Below are 26,742 nucleotides of genomic sequence, written 5' to 3'. Positions count from 1 at the left end.
TCCTAGCCACTATACTTGACACTGGTTAAGAAGATGAATAACTGCCTCAAAACTTCTGCATTGCTTCCACCTAAATAAAACATTGCTCTTGGCTCTTAAGGCATACCTATATTGTATATCTGGTAGACAAACTCTGAGAAAAGAAAAATAACTGCATACACATATATATGTACCTGCAAATGAGTAAGTGTCAGACTCTTAAAATGTAATGATTTCATCGTTATTAGCGTATTTTCTATACCAGCTTTTGAAAGGCTGGACATGCATCCGATAATTTTAGGCCATAATTACAGTGTCACTCAGCTAGTCCTGCTCACTTCTCTTAACCTACTGGAAGAGTTGTTCTTGATCATTTAATTTAATTGAATGTGACAAAGAACTTCTGACCTATTGCCAATCATTTTTCAGAAACATTTGTTTTTGAAGACAGTTTCCTATTTTGACAGATAATCTGTCCTTACTTGTAATTCACACCCATCGATGTGGGCCATTCTGACACACAGTCTATAAATCACCAACCGTTTTCAGCCTGAATTTCTTGTCATCTCTAAGCTGCTCCACCGAGGTCGCTAAAGGTTGCCATTGCTAGTGCTATTTATCTTCCAGTTTTTTCATCCTCTACGTTTTCAGTTCATCTGATTTCCCTTACAAGCATACTTCCACTTACGCCAGCAGGTCACCTGCTCTGCAGCAGATAACACATCCCTCAGCTGCTCACACAGAGAGCAGTGCCACTCCGTGGGTGCTGCACTGTGAGCACACTTACAAACTCTGGGCCCTTCACTTCCGCTGCACCTGTAAGCCCCATAACAAAAAAAAAAAAAATCAGGATTGATGGGTAGATTAAAAGAAGTCTGGAGGATTAGCAGTAACGTCCTGGAGTCATGGTCGAACTTGGGGTTTTGATCAGGGGAAGCAAACAAAGTGGACTTAGCTTTAGTAAGGATTTTGGTGCTGTGATCTTTCAGGAGCAAGTCAAGGAAACAAAGTTCAAATGAAAGCATGGGAACTGACTGAAAAATAGTCCTTAAAGAGTAGTTAGTGATCACCGCCAGGCACAAATAGCTTTTGAAGGATGAAAGAAGCAAGTGGGAGTTACAGGTTTGGGTCATATCAATATTCAGCGCTTTCAGTAGCAAGTTGGGTAGTAGAATAGCAACATACTTCTTAGATTTGAAGATGAAATTGAACAAGCAAAGGACACCAACATCTTAAAAGACATGACTAAAATGCAAGACAATTTCAATTACAGTTGCTCACAAACTGAGAATGAATCAATATCATCATACAGCTGTCGAAAAAAAAAAGGCAAATGTCTAGCTCGGATGCAAAAATAGGACTTACATGTTCTGTATTAGCATTCATGAAGGTCCAAATGGAACCAGACATTTCAAGGAAACAATGTTGGTTATTGGAGAGACTCCAGAAGAGGAGGACAAGAGTAAGTAGAGGCCTAGAAAAGGTTAGTGAGAGAGAGGGATTGGAGGAAATCAGATTGTTCAACCTAATCAACATTGAGAAGATAAATGGTAACAGCCTCGGCTGATACAAGTGAAAACAATCAAGCATTATTCACATTTACCATGGACAGACAAAATAAAGGTTTTAAGTTGTAGCAAGGGCAGTAGAAGTAGGACATGAGAAAAAGTAAAAAGTATGAAGCTATCCTACAAAAAGTATGAAGAGTGTGATACTGAAAGTGTAAGTAACTCTTTCAACCAGATTTTAGCTGTTTGCACACAAACAGGATTAGTTCAGCCAAAGATCCTACGGAAAGACAGCATGTTGTTTGTCCGTTCAGTATGTCCTCTTCTGTAAGTTAAAATATTTTAAATGTTCTTCTATACAAGTTGAGGCAGACTTTATGCCCAAAGCCCACCAGTCTATAAATAAATATTGTTTTAAATAATCCATTGGTTTTTTTTGTTTGTTTGTTTGGTTTTTTTACAAGGAAAGCACAGATGTCTTCAAAGAAATCTAGGTCATCATGAAACAGATCGTTGCAATCGAAGCATATAGCACACAGGTACAATGGTGGCCTAAATCCATCTCATTTTATGTACTAAACTGAATGGCTCTGTGGGACTTCAACCTTAAGTGGCAAAATAAATGTGCCATGAAACACTAATGAACCACAATTTCCTGAATGCCAAAGTCCCACTGCGTACAGTATAGCCAGAATCACAGCCTCTGTTCCTTTGGTGGTGAAGATTTAGCAACCTGCAAAGAAAAAATCTCTTGAATCTGTGAATGCACTTCTTCCCATCATGCTCGTGGTATTTAAGTCATTTTCCCTTCCATTTACTTTCCACAAAGCTCAGAGGGAGTAGAAACTGCCCCATACTGTGGTTTTCAGCTGTCTTTCATTTATCAGTAGTCTATCATCAGTATGTTTCTCCCAGGTGAGATATACTCTATTAGCATTTTTGCCAGCTTCTTGTACACTGCTTTTTTGCTGTCTTTACCTAAGTGAGCTTTAGAAGTACGGTTTTCTAGCTGTTTTTCAGGTGCTTGAACAATGCAAAACTGTATTGTCTATTTCCCTCTATAATTAATCAGTATCAGTTTGATCTTCATGAAAGAAAAAGGATCCGAACAGTGCACGTTTGTCTGTTACAGCCTTTAGACTTGGCTGCAAAACTATTTCCTGCGCAGCTTTTAGAAACATCTACATTTATCCGTTGATATTTCTATTCTGCAATAAATTACAATGAAATAATACTGAAGTCCTTAACTACAATTATCTTTAGCAGCTCAATTAACTCATATTTATGAAAATACTTTCATCTGAGGATCTCAAAGACTGCCATTACTATTATCTTCTAAGCTGCATCCCAGTTGCACTGTAGTGTGCATTCCTGAATGACAAACTGCTTTGAAGTCTTTAAGCGATACAAGAAAGTCATGGCTTAGGGATGTTTTTGACAACTAATTGCAGTTTTTGATAAAAGTCTTCCAACTCTGTGAGAATCTAAGTTGCAGTGCTTTCATTATTCTTGGTTCATATTTTATTTAGGCCAAGATGAGGTTGTGACTTGCTCGTTTCCAGTTTCTCACTCCCTGGTAATGTCTTTCAGTGTGACCATTGAAACCCCTATTTATATGCAGCATAATTTATTTCTGATTTATTTATGTAATCATCTTTGATATAACCAACTCATTCTGTCTAATGGTTACACTTATGCATAATACTTTTCAGATGTGTTGGTTTAAAGTTACATTTCTTCCAGCTGTGAAATGCAATTTAGGTATGACATAACCACTATTTAGACATGACTCTAGGTACTGGAGAGAAGCTGACATCCTTTCCCCCATGACCATTTTAACCCCAGCATAAAGACACTGTCTGATAAGGACCAGCAATGCTTGAAACACAATTAATTGTAGAACAGCATGGTAAGTTGAAAAACTGATTAAAAAGATGTAATCCACCCCCAGCCAGTTCAATTTACAAATTATAGTGGTTCATGTTCTCTGCAGATTCTTCACAGACTCCTACCCCTCTCCCATTGGGACAATACATTAGGTCAATGATCGACCTGAATTTAAATTCTCTGAAACTGATGTATCATGCAGTACGAATCAGAGGAGAACGGTAAAGCAAGAACAGTAATCAACAGAAATCTTAAGGAACATGTTAGATGTAGGCTACATCTTCTGCTGGTGTAGTATTTAACCCCATCTCATTTCCAGTTTGTAAATAGTAATCGGATGAGTGTCCCCACACAGAAAGGGCACAGACGGGTGGGCAAGATGCTCAGGAAACATTTTACAGCTCTGCGATCACCCAGGAACCCAAGCAACACTGCTCAATACACTGCTCTTTGAAAGACATATTTAAATAGGCAGAGACGAATTTTCTGGTTTCAGGATGAGGCTTGCCATAGCACAGACAGCTCAGCTACCAGACAAAGCTTTGCATCATTTAGATCATCTCCCAAATTAACAACAAATAAAAGGGCAAAGAAGGAATGAAAAGCATGCAGAGAAATCATCAAACAACAAATGCAAAATGAAAGAAAGAAAGAAAGAAAATAATTATTACACAAGATGACATTGCACCAGAATGTATGGAAGGCATTAAAATACAGGTGGCCTAAAAATGGAACAGAAAATCTGCAGAGGAAGGTCCATATGTGGCTTTGAACACAATGCCTGAGGCTCAGTCCCCGGTTCGGGAGAAGCCTACTGCAGATGACTGCTGGGAACTGGGACTGTAAACTCGGAGGAAGGACAACACTAGTCTTGCTGTTTCTTTGATCTTTCCCAAAGTATTTGCTACCGCTTGATGCTGTAGAAAGGGTGGGCCTGCTGTGACCTCGTGCACTACTTCTTATGCTCCTCAGAGAGGTTATTCAGCCAGGGGCTCGGTGGCAGTGGTAATTATCTTTCTCAGTTGCCGTAATCTGCCCTTCATTTTATATCTCTGATGAAGCAACAGATTTCTAAGAGTTATTTAGGGCTCTTTGAATAGAGTAGCCTATGTATAGTGGGTAACAGTTAACTGGCAACGTTATTTTTATTATTATTACTGTAGAGAAGATTTCAGTGTAAAAATGTTTATAGAGCCAAGGTTTATACAGTCTGATTTCACATTGCACCACCTACACTAGAATACTCCACTGAATAGAAGAACACAATAATTCTAAGATACGCTGGATCCTGAGGTTTGAATAGCAACCGTAATGGCTCCCTCAGAGCCAAGCCAATTCCAGAGCAAATATATAGCTCACATTTCATCTCCCAGATGAGACAGGGAAAGGCCAGTAAGAACATTCCTCATAAGCAAAAAGGTTTAAAACTTGAATATAGACTTTTAAAACTTGCATATATTTGAGATTATTGGTACTTGGCTGCTCTGTAATGAAAGCTATGGTCAATAAATATCTCTGGGCAAGAGAAGGATGATCTTTGATATACCCAACAGCTGGGAAGAATATCTCAGCATAGGATGCTATCTGGGATATCATCAATTCTTCATTTTTACTCTTCATCATCCACTTTCTGAATAGCATTCTGATCCTTTCTGCCCCAAGTACCACTGGTGATAGTAACAGAAATATCACAAATTTCCCTGTTTTTTTTTTTTCTGTTTTTTTTTTTTGTTTGTTTTCCAAATTTTAACTGCAGCAATGAGATCAGCTTGTATCAATCATGATTTACTTTAACGTCTTCAAAGTATTCATTTTTAAACAGAGGCTGTGACAACTATAGACAAAATATAGCCTTTAATCAAAATAACGAGAAAATAATGCATACATCTGCTTAATAACATTTGGTGCTAGCATTACGAACTGATGCACCACTTCGTTACAGAATTAGCTGAGGTAGGTCCATGTATTACATCATTTGCTTATGAAAGTGATTGAATAAATTTTGGACCAACCCTGCAAGACAGCACCAACCTCCAGATTGCCTGGGAATGAGTCTTCACCTGGTTATACAAAGTTGTAGGGCCTGGTCCAGTGTTTTGAAAATAAAGTATTTTTTAAACCTTTCATTATTCAATCAAGCTTATTTACTTCAGAATTACTATCTACTTATTTAAATCTTGTGAATAGTCATTATTCTTCAAGCAATTACAAAAAAAGCAGGTAAACTATCTGGTTCCTGTAAATAATACATTAATTAAATTTTCTTCACACAAAATAATTAATTTTGAACAGTAATGCTGCATTATAAAACAATTCCTAATAAAAAATACTCTAATTATAATTCCGAAGCTCGTATTATTTTTGAAGCTTGTGTTGGCTTTTAGATAGATTATAATAAAAGCAAATTACTGTATGTTTTAATAACATAGTTGTCAAATAAAGCCATAATGCTCAAATGATGACTAACCACAGTGTATAATTCCCCATAAAAGCTAATTGACAATTGATTTTCTTAAATAGTGAAAGAATTCATCATGATTAACACTATTACAATGAAATCCAAAGGAATTAGAAAAGATTTATCTCTAATTGAACATTTCTGCAAATATTAGAACTACTGAGGAGAATAACAAAGTAGGTTAGAAACACAGCACCCTCCTCCCAACTTCACAGGCAGGGTATGAAGTGCACAAGTTCAATGAGGGCTTGTTGCTTTTTTGCAGGTACATCATGGTTTACATGCACCATAACAGCATGGTGCATTGTTCTCAGTCCTCGAGCTCTGCCAGCACGCCCTGCTCTGGATCATCCTCTCTCTGTCTGCAAATCCTCGCCCAGATTTGCTCTCAGAAAGAACATTTTTCAGAATGAAGAAAACAGTAACATTATGGAAGACAAGAAGATGAAAACAAGAGGAGCTATGCAGATAATTTTGAAAGTTAGTTGGCAAGAGGGATGCGAGGATGAGAAGGGCATGTGGTGCCTTGCTGCCCCGGAGCAGCCCCATGCAGCATGTGCACAGCCTCGGGGGCACGGGGAGAAGCCATGGGGCTCTGCAGGGGGCCAGTGGGCCGGGCCTCAAAACACAGTAAGGTTGTGTGCAATGGAAGCTAGCGAGGGAGACAGGGAAAGACCCCTGCTGCCCTGAAAAGTGGATAATTGGAGCAATAAATTTTTCCATGCCATACTAAATATAAAACAGAAAAGCCAGTGAGCATGATTACTGTGTATCAGCTTAAAGAAACTTTAAACAGCAATTAAAATATAAAGACACCTCCCTTGCCCTAGAGAGTTTTCAATATGCAGCTCCCCAGTGCCGGGGTGAAGGGCGATTCACAACCTCTGCTAAACCTCAGCAGGGTTCTCATGAGAAACTTCAAAAAGTTGTCACTGTGGGCTATGTCAGAAGGTACAAGTGACGCTGACTACGACATAATAAAAAGGTGAAAGGCTACTGCTGTAGGAGCGCATCAGTCACACGTACTCAAGGCAATTCTGCACAGCCCAAGGGCAGGAGGGTACCTGGCTGGCTTCTGAGCTGCTCAAGCTTCTTCTTACTGCTTCAGTACCAGAAAAGCCGCCGGTGTCATTTGGATAGCCGCTCTTCTATCCCAATACTCAGATCTTTCCCAGCATTTAAGTACAAATCTTTTGCTTTGAACATTTTACAGTGTGCATTCCATTCCCAGCTATTGTAATATCAACTTCTACAGTACTAGTTTTTTTTCCTTTTCTGATTAAAATTAAAAATAAATTAGAAAGGAAGTTGCTTGTATTACTTAAAAAAAAAAAAAAAAAAACGCAAATGAGATTGCTCCAGTGCTTTAATGAGAACATAGAAATGGCAAGCTGACTCAGATAAATTAGCAGTTTTGATAGAGATCTCTCAGTTTAGTACAACCACACAAAATTAATGAGGAATGTAAAGTCAGGTAACAGCCTCTACATAAGTCATCCACATTTACCATAGTTGTACTGGGTAGAGGAGAAATAAACTAGTTTTAAAATGACATTTGTTTTCCTTGCACACATCTCCAGATACAATAATATCAGTTCAACATAAGAGAAAAATATTAGTTTGTTTTGGTTTTAATACTTTACATACTTAACACATTGTTAAGCATCCTAATACTGTAGAGAAGGTCTGGGAAATTCTGTCATTTATCTAGATCCATCAGAAGCTCCCCTACACTAAATAACAGAAAGAGTTTTACGACAGAATAAACACTACTCCCAGCCTTCATTTTTTTCCCCCTATCCATTACAAAACTGCTGTGGAATTACTGATGATTTCCTCAGCAGTTAATGGGAATGGCCAAAGATTTGGATTTAATGCCCCCAGCTTACAGATGGCAACTCAGGAATTTAACACCCTATTTTTCATCTGCCTTTATGTAACTATGCTGACTCTGGCAATGAGTCTAATTTGGTCCCTGAGCACTTGATACCCTCCCTCATTCAGCATAGCAGCACACCCCCGTTAAAGTCCTCTTCCTGAGCCTGTGGCATCATCCTGCCTATTCATTCCTCTGCTGATTTTTTTTTCCCTGTGAGAAAATTCTTGATCCCATCTCAAAGTGCTTACAGAGTTTTCTTTCTCTCCTTCTGCTTTCATCCTCCTCCACTCCTATCACGACGCATTTCTTTCCAAACGCTTTTTCAGTGCTACCTCCTCAGAGCTGTATCGCAAAGACAGAGCAAGAAGGGGAGAGCTGGCACAACCATGTTTCAGGAGCTTTGGTCTGTTGCTGGATTTTTCCTCTGAAACAAGCACTTATTCATCTAAATTGGAAATTACACATGAACTTACCAGCTTTAACAAATTCCTAAAAATATGGAGGATCAGCTGGTGTTTCTGAACATAAAGCTGGAAGTGTTGGATGTCTGGAAACCTGGTACTAGAAAGCTAAGTTGCCCTGAGAACTTGGTTTATGCTGAAAATATTAGGCATCCATCATCACAAAGCTGGGAGCCTTGAATGAAAACTTCGAGTTATAGTTTGGTTCCCAGCACAATGGTTTAGGCTTCCTGGCTCCAGCAGATCACATTGGAACACAGAACTAAAACACCTCTGGCCAAGCTGGCAGAGCCTAGAAGCTGTATTCTACATTAGTACGTGCAAACACAGCAGCCAACAAACTCTGTATATAAATGAAACTGACTCAAAAAAGACTTAACTTCATTTCAAAAAAAAAACCTGATAAAGTTAAAGAATTCAGTTATTGAACAAAACCTATCTCAGCATGCAATTTTGAGATAATGGGCTAAAATGTAACAGAATGCGCACCATTGCCTGTTCAAAAGCCAGACTGAGACGGATCCAAAAAACCCACAGAAGACTAATAATCCATTTATTGTCCGGGGACAGTTGGAACTGTCAGATCCCTTGGGAAAAATGTATAGAACTTTGTACAACATATGTAACCTTAAAACCATAATCCTATTTACTATTTTCCATAAAACGAGCATGAGAGTATTTGCTTAAATGAAAAGCCACGTGTATCTTCGTGAGCTATGCACAAGTGGGTGATGACAGCCAGGCTTCTAGACCTCCTCTCCCTGAACAGCTCCTGGGAAACGGTCTTTGGTATGAAAAGTACCAAATAATCCACGTTGATTTCCCTTTTTTGCATGTACTTTTGCATCTGTCAATGCACCCGAGGTGAATGATCCCTGGTTTAAATCTATGATTTATGACAAATATTGGGTAATGCTTAAAAAATAAAGCAAAACCAAAACAACACAATACAGAAATTGTTTCTGTCAGAAAACAGTACTGAAGGGAGCAGTTTATTAAGCTTGGTTAAAAGAAAGCCAGACACTGAATAAGACTTCCATCCATTTAGAATACTGATAGCTATCTAATACTATCATTCCTCATATTTCAAATATATTACCAAATGAAATTGGGAGAATAATGTTTTTCTTTATTTGGTAAAAGAAAAAAGGTGCAATGAGTAACAGTATTTCCTAGTGTAGGACACACGTGCTTGGGTAGCCTTTCTGCACCCCGTTAGTGGAACCAACACACTGACCTTGCTAGAAGTACGGTGTGATAACCCACAGACAGAACTGGAATATCCCAGATTTACATTAAGTGGGGTGCCAGTTTCAGCTCATGTGTACGTGCGTGTGTCTGTGCATGCTCATGCATACACACATTAGAGAAGTGAGTCATTTATCCCAAGCAATTCTTATGTGGCTCTCATACTGAGAGATAAATATGGATGCAAATAGAAATTTCTAGTTTGTGGACGTGGTCGCATACAGAGGAGAAAATCAGACCTGCTATGTCACGTGAATTACACGTGACAGTCCACACTCACACTTCCACATTTAGATTTTGTTTTCATTGTTCCCTGTAGGTTTTTTTCTGTCTATAATTAGAGTTAATCACATTTCAAAGTACCAAGATAATTATCTCCATGTCAAATTAGCTGTTTTCAAATGAAAGACTATTTCTGCTTAATTTTTCCGATCTTGAAAGCAAAGTAGTGATCCCCAGATCTTTTATGTCGTTTCTTTATGAACATCGGGTTACGATAAGCTACTTTCTGAACCACTGCTTGAATGTAATTTATTTTGCATAGCTTTGCATAACAAAATAGCATTTTAGATAACTTATTCAAAGGGCAGATACTAATTCTCTGAAGACTTCATTAAATCACTCTTTTCATGTTAAATTAATGTGCCAAGTTAATTTTGGAATAAACAAACCAAGATATTTAATTGCTTTGTGACAAATGCGTACTACTTATAATTTTTTCATGTAGCTTTACATTCTAGAAATCCATGTATTTCTGAAATTTATATAAATTTGACTGGTATACACAAAAAGATACTTTAAATGAACCGGTATCTCTGTGTGCATATCAGACCTAACTTCCTCTTTGATAGTAATTTTGTATCCCATATTTTCCTAAAATATGAATAAATGACAGGAGGGGTTTTCATGGGAGATGTCACTTCTAAACACATTAATGGGAAAAACTGAAGAATAATGATCAGCTCTTTACCAATGGGAACTAAAGTTATAAAATGCAACTGCATGAGATCAAGACAGACAAAACTCTGAACTGAACCCTGATTTATTCTACCTTAGATTTCACAAGAGCACTGCTCCTTTCTGCGCCCTTAACTAAATGTAAAGGTACACTCCAAAACTGCATCACACAAAATACAATTAGCGGGAAACTAGTTCAACTGATTTTTGAATTCAAGTTTTGGAAAATGGTCACCTTTACATGCACAAAGTCAAACCAAAACATAACAGAACCCTTGTTCCCAGTTTTAGGGTTCCTAAGACACTCCATGTGGTTACTTCATGACTGCAAGTGCTCCTTTGAATAATTATCACCAGGTAAGCAAAATCAAGCCCTCCTAAGACTGTGGTTAGAAAGATAAGTATGCACTGCTAAACAGTAACTAATGCAGCATCTTTAATAAGCGGGAAATTTCAAAGAGCTTTACTTGTACAAAATAAGCTGGCAGACCAGCAACAGTTATTTAGTAAGACTTATAAGAGAAAGTTTTGGCTTGAGACTGGAGAACCATACTGTAGTGATGGCTGTCAAAGTGCAGCCATCACTGTAATTATTTCTGTAACAATATGGTTGGATGCATATTTTACTTTACTTCTTGGTAATATTTCATGTTATTTTTAAAGGATACAAAAATACATTGAAAGACTAATATTTCACGCTGATTTATGCAAGCACAATGTTGGAATTAAGGTTCTTTGATCTTTTATTCTGATAGGGTTGTAAAACATTCTTGGGACTTATTTCAATCTTTTTCTGTCTTTTAAAGAAAATTAGACTCATGCTCAGCTAGAATAAATTATTTCATTTCTTCAGCTACCAGTGAATAACAATCTTATTTAGGGTAGTTTTTCAGCTTGTACAACAAAATCGGGAAGGAACACCCAAGTTGAACTTTCGTATGGATATTGATAGCATGTTTTTAATTAGAAAATTAATTATTTCATAGTTTTGGAGCTGATATATTTCTTGTATAGCCTCTATAAGAAACAAGGGTGAGACTTATATTTCTGGATTTTTTTTTCAGGCTTTGGAAAGAAATTTGTGCTGATCAGTTGCTAGATTGATTCTTAGTAGATATAAGGTCAAGGAGAGCTTCCCTTCCTTGTATATCCGTACCATATGATTATACCACAGCATTTATTGCCAGTTAGAGCAGCTCCAGCCCAGGTGTGGATAGGTACAAGGCACCTGTGTAGGAGTGCAAGGAGGAAGGAAGCCAGAGTCTCATAATCCTCCTGAGATTTATGATGTCCTTGTTCTCGCAGTCTACCAGCTTCCTAGTAGCTAATATACTAAAACCATCCATTTTACTTTGCTTTTCTATATGACACTCATTGTGCTCTACGGATGCTTACTGCACTAAAATATGCAGGGAACACCTATTTGATGGATCAGAGGCTTACTGAAGCATGATCTACATGCTTTGTTTGGGGCATTTTCAAGTATATTAAAAAGAGCAATGAGTTTCATGACTAATTGTCTTACATTAATAAAATAAAGCACTCTATATAAGTTGCGTTTGTGAATGTTCAGTGAATTTTGTTAAAGGACAGGAAAAGAATGGAGTAAAGACATTTCAGACTTCTTAATAGGATACACAAAGTAGTTTAGTTTTTAAACTCTTTCAGGAACAAATATAATCAGCATTATCACAGATAGCAATCCCTTTTGAAAAAGAATGAAAACATTAAGCACAGACTTAAGCCTTTAAATCCACGAGTACTAGAGCTCACCACATCCCAGCAGTCAGTACCTAACAATTCAGTATCATCTAGACATTGCTGAAAGTGAAGTACCTGCTTAAGTGCTTCATTGACTCAGGCTGAAACACTGTATGGGGATATCCCAGCTGATACCAACTCGCTTTTTACACAAATATTTGTACTTCTACACAAATAAACAAGAATTTGTCAAAATATTTATTTCTCTATTGGTAGAAATGTGTGTATACATGCTTAAAATCTGGGGATTTTATGAAAAAGCAAAACAAGCTTGCTCTCCATCTTCCAAATGAAAGCATGCACATAAAGCAAACCGTGTACTCTAAGTGGAGTGCACCTATGGGAGTGCAGCTTTTTCAGATGAATCCTTAAAGCGTTAGGCTCCCAGTCCATTTTCAATGTTTTAAAATTCTTTTTTCTCTTGATGATAAAAAGTCATTGTTTCTGTGAATGAAAAGGAAGAGGGGAGAGTAAATGGTCAGAGCAAGAGCAAGAAAGTATACATGCTAATATGTGAACAGGTCCTGATCAGCATCCAATTGTGAACACAGGCATTTCTGAATGGGATGAAAATTTGATGATAGGTTGCATGTGCAATTGAGCAACACAAATACCTTATTCTCAGCTGCACTAAGGGCCAAGGCTGCACTTCTGAAAATAATTATTTTTTCTGAATACACAATTTTGAGGGTCATTGCCCATAAATTGCTGAAAATGCTCTCTCTGGGAATCTAGACTTATTTGTTTGGCCATGAGTTTCTATTTCACATTTCAAGATAAGGCCTATTTGCTGTTATTGCCCATCACAATGTAATCAGCTTCTGTTATTATCATCGGTTTATTCATTCTTCTGTAGCATACTGTGCTGTGCTCAAGTTCAATCACAAGAGATTTACTGTAGGAATGACTTGTTTGTTGATTTGCTTGCTGCCCCCCCTTCTCCTGGACGGGACGTGCATGAAGGTGCGTAGGTGCACTACAACATCTTGATGGTTTCCTAATCCTAAATTGATGTCGCTTCTGGAAAAGTCTTTAAACTGATGTTGCACTATAGTATCTAATTCTCCTTTTGCAGGGTAGGATTAATTTCTAGCAGTTTCCATCTCTTCACATGAACAGAAATTGTTTCTATGTAGGATAAACAAAGCAAGGAAATGAGGGCACTGCTGCCTACACTTGGGAAATGCTGCTGAAGGCAGCAGGCTTGGGCCAAAGAGAAACTAAATTCTCCTGCAAGCGCTTGTCCTGTGGAGGTTAGCCATGAGACAGCCTGGCTGAGGAAATGGAATCTTCTGCTGTATATAAGTTTTATTAAAAAACATAAACCTTCTTTCTTACATTTTCAGCTGCCCAGGCACTTTTTGCTATTACCAGAAGCGCTTCAGGGGTTTGCTAATGCATTGGAAGCACCTTTCTGATAAGCCAATGTAAATAGGTACAGCAATAAATCAATAAGCATTATGCTACTCTATGATGTGAAAGGGGATCATTTCATTATGCTGATAAAAAAAATTAGAAAAAAAAAATCAATGCACATTATAATACTCTATGAAGGTGCATTTCTATGTATGGAGCATCTTAGGTATATTATACCATGATAGGAAAAGGAAATAATTACAGTATATGCTACTCACCAAAAGCAATCAGTATTTCATGACAACTGTCAAGATAGGCTTATTAGAGTAGGCTGAATTAGAAGACAATATGCCTTATGAGGAAGATGGAAGCATTATTAAAACATAATGCACATGCAGAGCGATGCATGCATTACACAGAGACAAGCTAATGCTTCCCAGGTGAATTTGTTTTAAACAGAGCTTTACTTATTTAATTTCCATGTTCAGTGCTCTAACCAAGAAAGCATTTCCTTCTGTATCATTTTAAAGAACTCCCTTCTCCTGCCTAGTTCATTTGGTAGCCCCCATTTAATACCCTATTTGCCTTCACAAAAACAACAACTAACTGCATTAATCAAAAATTAATTACATCAATTAACCGATGTTTTGTCTTTAAATTTCTACAGTAAAATTAAAACTGTGCTTGAAAATTTGGACCAACATTTTAATAGACCCACTTTTCTTTATTTATTTGGTACATTTGTTCAATAAAATCAGCGTCTCCCTTTAATTAAACACATTTTATACTTTTATCGTCATTGCATAAAGTCCAAAAGACACGACAGGGAATACATTATTAAGCCATTACACACTTCCTAAATGACTGAAAGCACTTAGTTTCACCTCAAATGTCACAGTGCTCTAAAAGAGGTGAATATGATGATAATTATTAATATTAGCAATCACTCGGTGTTGTGCTGTCACACTGACAGCCTCCCAGTGACTGTGACCAGCTCTGGACCCGGCCCACCATACCCTGCAGCCCAAACCCTGCTGGCAGATTGACCCCTGCAGACCCCCTGCAGCCCCGTGCTGCTGTTTCTCTCCAACAACATGGGCAGAGGCTGGATGTTGGCAAGATCCAGCACCAGAGACAGGCCTTGGCTCTAGAGAGTCCATAATCTTGAGTAAATGAAGTACTAGGGGAAGCTGTGCCACAGGTTTTGTGCCTGATTCAACCAGACTGAACACTGAAATTCAGAAATACACTTCACGCAAACTGTTCTTGCCAGTTCCCTAAAATACACAGGGTCCAGAATGGGTTTGCTGAGCACCAAGAAAGGCTATTCCAAAGTAACACGAAAACAAGCAGGATACTTGGAAAAGACAAAGGATGGAAAACATGATCCAGTTTTTAAGACACCTAAATCCTCAAGGCTCAAAAATCCCACACAGGGTCTAGCTAAACCACAATGATTCTCCAAGAAATATTTCAGCATAAGTTTCAAGCTGTAAGCAAGCCCTGCGCTGCACAGGACAACACTGCAGGCTTGCTGTAGTCCATCTTGTTGCAGTACGGCAACTGCTTTATTTTCATTACCTGAAACAGTGCTTCCAAGGCCTTGCCTTCTCTATTGCTTGTTGCTACACCAAAGTGTGGGCACTGTCAATATTTCCCTAATAGTCTCTATATTTGGGATGTTTAACCAAACCTTCTTATAGAATCTTTGCTTTTTTTTCCCTACCAAATTCTGCATTTCCTTTGGTTGTAGCATATGCGAGTGGTTTCCTGGTTTTTTTTTTTTTTTTTTTTCCCTCTGTACCTCTTCAAGTTGTCCATTAAACTGTTCATTTTCACCACCTTCCACATCTGCCACTTGTTTTCCAGGTGAAGGACCCACTTCCCATCGCATCCCTCTCTGTTCCTTTTACTCACACACAAATAATGTAGATACTTGGATAAGTGCAAGAAAACAGCATTTTCCCAGTCACATCATTATTGTATGGGCTGACTGGGAAACACGACAGAAGTAAAAGGAAGGGAAATAATTTCATTCAAATTCTTAGGACTTGGTTTTGGTTAAAAAGAGAATCTCTGAAAATGTCTGTATCAATTATAATTTAATATCCTTTGCGATCATTTAAAATTCCATCCAATTAAGTCAGTTTTTGCAATATGCCTCAAAAAGCTTCCTATGTGCAAAATTTCCCTCTATTTATGTTCCCTGGTTCTAAATGCTGCTGCTGTATTGATTACTGTAATTCAGCTCTAATTGCACTTTTACAAAGCAGAATGAATAGATTACAGCTGAGCTAGGAGGAAGCCAAACATCAATTATTAATACAACAGAGCTGGCCTTTACCATGTCTGTATTATTTACCTTGGGGACTTTAGGAACCTGCTGAATAATATTTATTCTTGTAAATTAACCACTTCAAAATATTTGTTTCCATTAAGAAATCCAACCAAACTAATAAAATATAGTTCCAGCAAATGCAAACAAGCCCTCAGTGTCTGTAATGATATATGAAAAGCCAACACACTTTCTCAGGAGGCGCAGAGTTGGTATTTCAGAGAGCAGCCTATATATCCCTCCCCATGAAGGAATGCAGCAGGTTGATCTCCAGATTGGCTTGCAGCACAGGTTCTTTGGATTCTGCTTCTGTCATTGCTATTATTGCTAGGATTCTTTTTGCCTCAACAGGGATCCAACAATTGAGATCTTGTGGACTGTTTCAGTAAGGAGAAAATGGTAGTGGTAAAGCTGCTATTTCCTCAGTGCAATTTTTCTTTTTTACAAGGCAATTACACCATGTCCGGTCTCCCAGCCCCATTCTGACCAGCACAGTGCCCATAACCCCTCCCCCCCGTATTGCTGGCTCTCTCCCTGGTCCCACTGCCTGCCTGTGCATCCTCCACTTCTCGGCTGCATTTCCATTAACAGCAGTTAATTCTGACACAGTTTATACTCTAACCTTATGGCCTATGGCTCTGGTCAATGATTTGGCTATATCAACTTTCTTTCATCTATATATTGCTAAGCAAGGAAGAAATTAATGATTCCTCTGCCCTTTCTCTCTTCTCTCTGGATGCCTCACCTGCCCAAAGAACAAAGCCATCACTGCCCTAGCATCGCCTGCAGACCCGGCGTGGTGCAGAGCCCGCCTTGCCAGAGCCCCGGGGCTGGCGGCTTTGCAGATGCATGCACAGGCCCTTCAGAGTGCATTTCACAACTCCACATGTGGATGCCATCACCCATGATCTCCCTTCAGTATTTAATCACTACTTGGAAGGCAGCTCACAGGGTGCACAGACAGACTCTGTGCTTGTTCTGCAGGTAAATTTCCTTCAGTGAATAAATACTATGCTTAAAAGCTATTGTTTCTGGAATAAAAACATTCACCAAAACTAATTCTGTAAATTTCCACTGTCTCATAACCAAGAACTGACTGTACAATAATTAATTAATTAGCCATTTGCAGCTAGAGCTGGAGGCATTCATCATCTTTCCAAAAGCATGCATATCACCATCTGTAACATCCACTCAGTATTTTGGCTCTGAATATGAGGTAACACATTTAACACACTGGTTGCTAAAAGTTAGTAATTTTTTACGGAACCATAAAATGTGAATTCTGTTGTGCTGCTCCTCTGAGAGCACAATCCCAGCATTTGCCACTATGGTATAGTCACTCATCAAAAAGCCTGGAGGGAATCCAATGAAATCTGTGTGCAGTATTCAACTGCTATTCTACTGCCAGAGAATTAATCCAGCTCTTTTCTCTATCTGATTAGAGGAAATCACACCCATTCTACCCATTAGGCATCTTTTACCTTCTCCTGCAATATATATATTTGTATTTCTTTCAGTTATTTGGAAATAGGACTGGTGCAGAAGTAGTTTAGTAACTGTGCATCTGTGATAAAAATTTAGGACTAGAACCTACCTGAGAAAGACACCAGAGTGCTTCTCCTCCTTTGATTTACCCAGGAACAAATTAGAAATCCTCTAAGCAACGCAGTCCTTGATTATGAGGAATCTAAGCAAGGAGAAGCATGGAAGACTGACAGCTCTGACTTGATGAGATCCCTCTCCCCAGACATGCTGTCCTGCAGAGGGGTGCTGGCACCCCAAGCCATTCAGCTCTCCCCTGGGGAGGACAGCCAGGCAAGAAACCAGATATCACCAGGCACTTGCCAGCTACATCCTCTCACCCCCAACCTCTAAACAAGCTACAGACATATTCCTGGAGCTGAAGAGACCCTTATCTCATTTCAAATCAAACTCAAGACACAAACTCATAAGGCAGGCCACACTGGCTTGACTGTCCACCAGCCCCCCTGTTTAACTGGAATACTGTGCAGTGCTAAGTGAGTTGGTATCATCTGTACATTTAACTGTACAGCTACTTCTGCCAACCAAATAAAAAATTATATCAGGTTTATTTGAGATGATCTGCTTGAAAAACATAAGGTAAAAACCGCCTATGGTCAAACAACAACGTCAGCAAGCTAGATCTTTTCCCTGCCAGATCTGTGTGTTCACGTGTGCTTTTTCTTGCTTCTCCCTTGTCACATGAGAAATCATTGACTTGATCTGGATATAACCTTTCAGTGCATTTTTCCTTCTTCTGATTTTTTTCCTGTAAGCCTTGAGGTATTAGATAAACGTATCTGTTTAGTGAAAAGTTTCTTCAAGAAATGGAAATGAAATCCATTTGGATAGGAAAAAAAATGAAATCCTTAGTCTAGATGTCTTTTAGGTGTTTAGGTGTTGAGGGAAATATACTGTACAAACAGAGTTTTTAAAGACAGCTATGAATATTCATTTCCTCACATGAGGGAAACCACCCTTATCGCAATATACAAGTAGCAGCCTGTTACATCTTGAACAGACATAATGATATTAATGGCAAGTTTCTCCTCCCAGTTTAAGTCCTCACATGAATATTTATCCACATTCAAATAGGAATGTCTCTCACCTTAGAAAAAAAAATCATGAACTTTAATAGCAACTTCAGACAATTTGATAGTAATTTGAAACAATTTGAAAATCGGTGTCCATTTTGCAAAAATATGTTGGCACTTTAACACGTAGGGGTTTTTTTTCAGAATTTCAGGGGAACTTAAACTATGCATATAATGTGGACTAACATAGGGATGAGGAGAGAACCCATTGATAGTTATGAAATGAGATACATTTTTACATCTTTGTTATCTTTTATGCATGTCTGACAATAACAATGCATACCTGACACCAGGGGAATGGACAATTTTTTTCCCAAGTGGCTCATAGAGAAGACATTGAGCATGATGATTGCTAAGGTCACTAATGGATTTCTAGCAGCAAAAGAGAATTTGCTCTTACAGATTTCTGTTTCAAGTTTATATGGAGACTATTCCTAAAAAAGGGAAAATACAGGGGATGAAAAGATCCTTCCACCCCAATTTATTTATTTATTTATTTTGACCTTGGTTGTCTAACCTAGAAAGCAGCAAATAAGCATGGCTTTGATACGAGAATATCTTTATCATGAACTGAAGACAGGGTCACACAGGACATCCATCTTTAATCTAAATTAGTGTTCACTCTTGGATTATAACAAAGTATATACTTTTACATGCTTGAGAAAACACCTCTTTTATTCAGTATTTCCATCAGTTTAAAAAATAATTCCTACTTCTTAGGGTGTATATTCTTAGATAACACACACTTCCTATGCTACATTGCTTCAGATCTCAGTCTAAGAAGTTAATGAAAGTGACTCCTTCCCACAACAAGAAATCCCACCTAGCAGATCTAAGTGAACAGATGCTTCAGAAGGTTGACAGCAATTAGACAATCCATGACGATATATGAAGGGATTTGCATGCATTTGTTTTTACACCTACTGTGGCAGATGTAGCCCCAAAGCTTTCTTGGATTAACTCAATTACTTGTCATCTGTTTATCATCTACTAGTGGCTGAGATGAATTTCAGAGTAAAATAGAGCAGCAAGGAACTTGCTACATCAGTGGACTGAAACTGTTCACAACTGCTTCGATTCCTGATCTACAGAGGACAAATGGGAATTGCCATCTGGGTCAAGCTGATGGTCCATTTCATCCCTTTTCTTACAGTGCCCTAGAAGGGAAAATAAGGCTGTACAGACAGAAGTGGTGGGTGACCATTTAGAGACACTATCCCACCGATCAACTGAGAGACTGCTTCCCACTAAGTGTAAGAGCTTACACCTCTTCCAGAAGGATGTCTAGGGTTGAATTGTGTTGGTAACAATTATACCTTTGGCTAACAGCCAGTCCCTTTTGAGGACTTTCATGTTTGCCAGCTTCCCCTTCCACTCAATATTCCTTCACTTTATTTTCAGTACTAGTCTCAAAATTGGTCTAGGGGTTAATCTTCCAGAATGTAGGTCAGACAGCTCCTTACTGTGAATTTTTGGTGGTTACTTAGCTGTTCCTATACCGTCCTTAAAATCAGTATAATTCGAGGAAAAACTTAATAGAAATGCTTGCTGTTTTCCCAGTTAGCTGTATGCATGTACATTGCCCGTTGAGAGATCCAGAGTGCGTTCAGCTCTCATAGCTGTCAGCAGGCTGCTATAATTTTATCTTAGCAAACTGTTGCTCTCCAATACACATTGATAGTAGGAAGAACGATGCAGCTAAAAGCTTAAGTCTTCTATGGTAATTTTAATTAAGAGTCTGTCACCATCTGAATTATTATTACTGTTACTTTAGGAATTAAATTGCAACATAAATTATTAATAAAGAAGTCTGGCAATCATGATGTCAGCCAAAGTGCCTGAAACAGGTTTAGCTTGCATTATGCTTTTTGGGCCACTGGGGACAAAGAAATTCAGAGATTGCTTCCATTTGAAGGAGAAACTGTGACAATGCCAAGTACTTCCATAATTAACTGCTAGTTAGCTATGGAGATGATAGATGCCCTGTCTGTGCCTCTTAAGGCCATGGCCTTCCCCATGGCACTCCAGTGGGTCATTTCCTAGGTCCACGCCTGCTCCATCACTGGGCACCCAGCTCCCCTCTGTTTGTGCCCTCTCTTACATATGGAACTTGGCGCAATGCAATCCAGAAAAAGCCCCACACTCCGTGTATGCCACAAATACGTTTGCGTGAAATATAAATAGTGCCTGTTTTGAGGTTGAGAGTAACAGATGCATAGCTAGTTGACGTTAAAAAACAGCACAGTTATTAACTGTTCTAAGGGGGTAAAAAGCATCTATACTCAAGCTATAACTGGGTTTTACCAAACCGTGAGAAAATCAGACAAATGCCAAAGAAGAGTCTCCAGTCAAAGCCTTCACCAAGACACACACAGAGGGATGCAGAACATGGGGGGGTTCTGCCAGTTTTGACTGACATCTGCGTACAGGGCAGGGCTCCCAACAGCCATCTCACAGCACTGCTTCCAGCTCTGCTATGGGGATACAAGTAGAAGGAAGCTGCCACTCCCAGTGAGAATGGCACAAATGCCCACTGCCGTGACTTCAGCAAACAGGCTGGATGCACACTGTGTGGAGAGCTGAAACGCTGCCCATTCCCAGCCTGTGGTGCACCAGGCGAGTCACCTCCAATGTCAGCATCCCTGCTGGCCTTCAGCGCACTTGAAGGATTGGCTTCTCTTCTTCTGGATTTTAGGGAATTAAAAGCTATAGTACTAGGAAGAACTGGGTCACAGCTGTACCTGATAACTACTTGTGTGACTCGCTGATAACAACAGCAGCCCCAGACTCCACCTAATGCAACACTGGAAAAGTGAAGTAAAGCAACAAGCAGAACTGGATTGTGATCCTTAAGCTCCCCCTGCCTGCATCTACAGGCGTGTGGCAGTGCTCACTTGGCTAAAAATAAATAAATAAATAAATCTTAAAAAAAAAAAAAAAACTGAAAAGGTATTATTTCCTACTTGAGTCAGATATTCCTTATATGTCTGGGCTGAGATTCCTCTCCTTTTGCACTCTGTTTTTTTGTCTGTTATTCAGTTAACAAAGGCATGGATCTTGCCAGATGAAATGCAGATGCAGCTAGTTTTTTCAGCAGACAGATGCGATGTTTTTACACTGTACCCCAAAGGCCAACCAAAACTACAGCAGAGAACAATTGAGTATAAAATAAAATTCAAACTCTAAATAAGAGAGAAATAATCTTGGCAGCAGCTTGAGTAGAGGTGAGTGACTAAGAAAAATGTGGAAGAGTACATATGTTTTAGAGAACTGAAGATTTGTTTTTCATATTTAGATCCTGGTTATCTTTTTTGCTAAGTGGTACTTAATTATACAACTTTTCTAATCCTGACTATGAATTTTTATAGCCCATGCAGGATAAGTCCTTAAAACCAGCAGTTTAAGTTAGAGGATTTAATTCCAGGTTGTCAGCAATGCAGCCTTTAGAAGACAGAAAGCTCTCAGGTGAAAAAATGTCACTGATTTAGGATAGGGCCATGGTTTCACTTCTGCATACAAAAATCAAATAATTTATATAATTTGTTTCTAATTACTATAACGTGTCAGGATATAGGAAGCATTAGAGTGAGCCGACTTCTTTACAAAGAAAAACACAAGTATAAGAAAGTGTAATCTTACTGTATTTTTAACCAAGAAAAAAATTGTTTTGTTTAAACAATTTATTTTTTTTTATATGTTTACCAAGGCTTCACCTTAGATCATTTATTGTCTGAAAAGCAATCCATTAACATTTCAGGCATCTGGGCCCTGGCTTGCATTGCTCGTGTTTCATTCCCAACCCACACAGAGCACACAGGATAGCTTTTGTACAGGTGATGTCATTTTTCTCCAGAGTGGATCTGCACAGTGCACTCACCACCACCATCACCATCAATTCACAGCTCTCTCTAAAAAAATCTGTCTGGCAAGAAAAGCTTAAAGCGCATTTAGAAAAAATCGAGCGAGTCTTCACCTTTCACAGCTGGGTGTCGTCCACTCAGTCTGATTAACTGGGTTGGCAGCCACTCTGCCGGAAAGCAACATGCACAGCATAATGCAGTGCTCCTGCACAACTTTATCTTAACATAAATCACGAGATTGTTTACAGATACTCAGGAAATGATACACACTCTTAGTCTTCAGTTCAGACTCCTTCAAATGAGCATTAAAATAATGGCAGTTTTCTCTCTGCAGACAGATCCAGGTGTTGCTAAGCCCCAACCTGCGTGCAGTTCAGCCCAATGTCAAGGACCTTCACTGAGTCTCTTACATGCAAAGTGGGGCCAAGACCTTGTACTTCCATCAACTATGTTTTCCAAGGCAGTACCTCAGCATGCAGCTCCTGATGTATATCACTGCTTAATGCTGTTCTTTCAAAATCCCTCTCAAAGCACATCACATGCACGGGCCAATTTTCTACTTCACTTCCGTGCTTCACACAAGGAACAGCAACACTTGGAAGGCAGTTGAAATGTCTCCTTTATGTATGCTGTGTACAATGCAATATGGCATCTTGAGTAAATTAGCTTTCATAGTCTCACATTTACAATGTAAACAAAATAATTCCAGTGAGATGGGGAAGATGCTAAAATTTATCCGAATTAATATTTAGCTACATATATGGTAAAATATCCTAATTATTGGGGATGTAGATGAGAACCTAAAAATATCCTAATTATTGGGGATGTAGATGAGAACCTTGTGAGAAGCAGATGTAAAAAGGAAGATATCGCTCAAGGCCAACGGATGAGGGAAGGACAAACGACTCGTTAGGGAAGGATGAACAACTTGTTGGCAGGAAACAAGGCAAAGATAAGCAAAAAAGGCCTAAATACTGTCCAACAGAAGGTCAAAGTCCAGAAAGGTAAAAAGTTTAACCTCCTCTTCCTCGTTGCCTTCATCCTGAAAGACCCCTGCTCGCGACCACCAGGCTACATTGTGCAGGCGCAGCCGGGAGGAGCTAAGGGTGGGGAGTATGGGAATGAGTACTTGGAAGAGGTCCACCTTTTTGGGGAAAATAATGAATATGTATTAGAGCTCATGTAACATGTAACAGTATTCATGTATAAAACTGTGAGAGACAACCGGGCAGGTGCGCACTTTTTGAGGGAAGCTATTCCCAGTGTGCCCGGTGCACCGCAATAAAGTATACCTACTTTACAACCCTATGGTTGTGGAGTCTCTTCTGTGTGTCACCAGGATGCAGGATTTCTACTTGGGTCTGTATGGCCTAGTTTACCTTTTTTGACAAAACTTTTCTTTTTTTTTTTTAAATAAGAAAACTTCAGTGTAGAAATTCTTTGAACTGTCCTGTTCCTTGCTTTCTATCTAACTCCAAAGACTTGGAAATCTAAGCAGCACCAGAATAGTCCGCACACGGAAACATGCACTGTCTCTTTCCTCAGGCATAAAGAAAAGTTACACATGACAGGCATGCCCATTTGATCATTAGCTGAAAATATTCAGAACACAGATCCCTAAGAGACGATGCATTATGCTAGGGCTGAGGGCTGTCGTACTTTATACAACTCGCATCTTTAGTGAATCAAGATTATTACGTCCACCAATCGAAGACTGAAAAGGGAATCAAAGAAGAGAACTAGGCTTTCAATTTTCTCATTATAAAAAAGTTCAACAGTTTTGTTCTGGACCCAGAACCCCACCAAAGCTATAAGCTATTCAGAGTGAGTTCTCCAGTACAGGACTCTGCTACGAATCTGAGTTACATACTTCATTCCTTTAGTTTCTGAGTTTTCTGAAATTCAAGTTTTGTTATACAAGGACTTACTTAGGTAAAATAGGAACCAGGGCTGGATATGGCCACGGTATGAATGCTGGGCAGCCACAGGGGCTTTCTCCATCCCAATCCAGTAGCGCACAGTCTGCAGGACACACTGGGGGCTGTGCCTACAGTTCCCTGGGACTTGAGTCACAAGCTAGCACCTGTAACCGTGGGACTACCTACAGGTTTCATAAAAATATCCACAGGCTACTTTCCTTTGGGAATTCGCTTTTCTTTCCCTGCCCTGTGCACTCTCCACACCCTCTAGCCACCCCCTGGTAAGCTGGCAACCCCTTCAGAGGGAAAGAGAGCTGTGGCAATCATGTCTCTTTAACAACACTTAACAACACTGCATAAATACTTGGAAAAATATGGAAGAAATGTTTACAGTAGCTGCATATCATAAGAGATATTTATAGGCCTATTAAAAAATTATTAGGCTTTACTTCTTCTTCAGTGACGAAGCTGCTTTCATAAACTGCTCTCGACAGCTTCAAACCCAGAGTCTGCAGGATGTTTACTTTCATATTTTCAAAATGCCATATTTCTTTCACCATTAAATTTTTTGTTTTGCTGTTTAAAACAGCAGTTCTCTAAATCTTCTGATCTACTAATTCAGTTTAAAAATATGTATGTTACCCTGGAAACACTTTCAAATGGACAGCATGACTGCAGAGACTGTTGTAAGTAATGTGGTTAAATGTTATTAAGTGTTTGAATAACAGAAATATACACGTCACAGATCGAAGCATGCAAACTGAGCATTGATTCCAGTTTCAAATTCTGATACACATCAATTGGACATGGGGACCTTATTCACAATGGGGAAGTCTTTGCCTCTGAACCTGGCAAACAGGGATGCAAGACAACAAAAAGATCAGACATTTTCACATTGACACCTCTCAGCCTCTCACACTCTGATCAACCAAGAAACATGAGGGTTAAGTACTGACTTTCATAATCCTGATGGGCAGGTTGTTTGTAATTTCACATTAAAACCCTCTTCCTTCTCTTAGCATCTGCATACCAATTCCCAATGACTAGAAGGACAAGTCTGTAGGTCTCTCTGCTTACTACAGCATCACAATCATGTATTTTGCTTCAGTTGATTAAACTGGTAATAAAACCATTTGCAAACGTACTTTTTATTAGGATTCATAAAGTATGAATCACGGCTGCTGTAATACATGAGCCACAGATGATACAGCTGGACAACAACAGTTAAATTCAGGAGCGATTACATAATTTCATTTTAATTTGCTCCAAACTGAAATGAGGAAAAAAGATCAACATTCACAGATTTTTGAGCTGAAGTGGTAGGCTTAAATCATCCTACTCCCCCAGTTTCATTTGGGTTTACCTGGGAGTAAATCACATCAAAACCTGCCCAGCATAAAGGGACTTTCTTCTACTGACAAAGGCAGTCCTTTGTGTGAAACAGACTTTTCAATGTCGTTTTGTTTGCTGTTCAAAATGAGCTATGTCTATCTGGAACGTATTGCTTGCTTCCGTAAATGATAACGAAATCACAATACGGTTGCCAAAAGAAAGATTATTTCTAAGGAGGATACCAAAGCTCTGTATTTGCTGTCAAGGCACTTGCCAAGACTTCTGACTATCACTTCCATCAAGTCTTCAGTGTTGGATAGGTACTCTGGGTTACAGACAGCAGTTACAGTCAGACCATGTTAATGAATTAAACACAAGGCTGTACAGGAGCATTCATCATAGTTTACATGATAAAACATGCAAAGTCTCAAGATAAGGAAAAAATGGTTTATTCAGGTTAATCCTAGTTAAACCACATACATTTTTTCAACATATCGCAAAGCTATTAAAAGAAAAAAAAAAAGAAAAGATGAATGTGACCTGAATAGAAGACTGATTTCAAACCTAGCTGAACCCACTCACAGGAAGAGGTTGCAAAATTGCACATGAGCAAGCAAGAGACAAAATGATTTGAAGTTTTCAGTCAGATTTTCATCTGTGATATACAGCCCCCACTGCGCAATCCAATCCACTGAGACTATTTGGCAATGCCAGCAAATCATCACTCACCTAGAAAGTAATTAAAATTCAGCGCTACCACTAGCATTATCTGCTGTTTGCTATTAGCTAAAACAGGAAAGATGCTGCAGAAAGAAATGCTGCAATACTCCAAAGCACTGAAGTTTGGAAGTAGAATGGCAATGATTTTCAAGATACTTTGCTATTAAACAACTGGGTGTGACTACTTTCTTCATTTTTATGGAGCTGAATACCACCTAAAATCGAATGAAGCAGGGCATCACTCTTTATTGCAACATATATTGTTTCCAACTGTAACCCAGTGGAAGAAAACTATCAGGCTGAGATTGGATAATGTGCATCCAGCTTCACGAGACGAGTTCTGTATTTCCTCTAACATCCCTAGAAATGTTCTCTTATATGTCAGGAATAAAATAACTTTTTTTTTTTTTTTTCCCACTATCTGCCTACCTTGTAATGGCTTAGCATCAATGAAGAAAGGGGGATGA

At 38.9% G+C, this 26,742-nt stretch overlaps 1 protein-coding gene across 26 annotated transcripts in view; it reads right to left on the bottom strand.

The window, feature by feature from the left end:
- Positions 1-26,742, bottom strand: part of LOC106039565 (uncharacterized) — a 506,901-nt gene that overhangs the window by 247,864 nt on the left and 232,295 nt on the right. For 13 of the 26 annotated variants that reach the window (XM_067004428.1, XM_067004427.1, XM_067004429.1 and 10 more), the window contains one exon: positions 668-795. The exons of 7 other annotated variants lie outside the window; for them this stretch is intronic. In XM_067004428.1, coding sequence (XP_066860529.1) covers positions 668-795 — 128 coding nt within the window. Of the gene's footprint in view, positions 1-667; positions 796-11,377; positions 12,583-26,742 lie in introns of those variants that run through there. 6 more of the 26 variants (XR_010834565.1, XR_010834573.1, XR_010834566.1 and 3 more) reach the window with 4 other exon arrangements.

This window comes from Anser cygnoides, chromosome 12 (genome assembly GCF_040182565.1).
Source record: "Anser cygnoides isolate HZ-2024a breed goose chromosome 12, Taihu_goose_T2T_genome, whole genome shotgun sequence".
Classification (NCBI taxonomy): Eukaryota; Metazoa; Chordata; class Aves; order Anseriformes; family Anatidae; genus Anser; species Anser cygnoides.
Note: the sequence above shows the minus strand (reverse complement) of the source record. Positions and strands in the feature narration are given on the sequence as shown.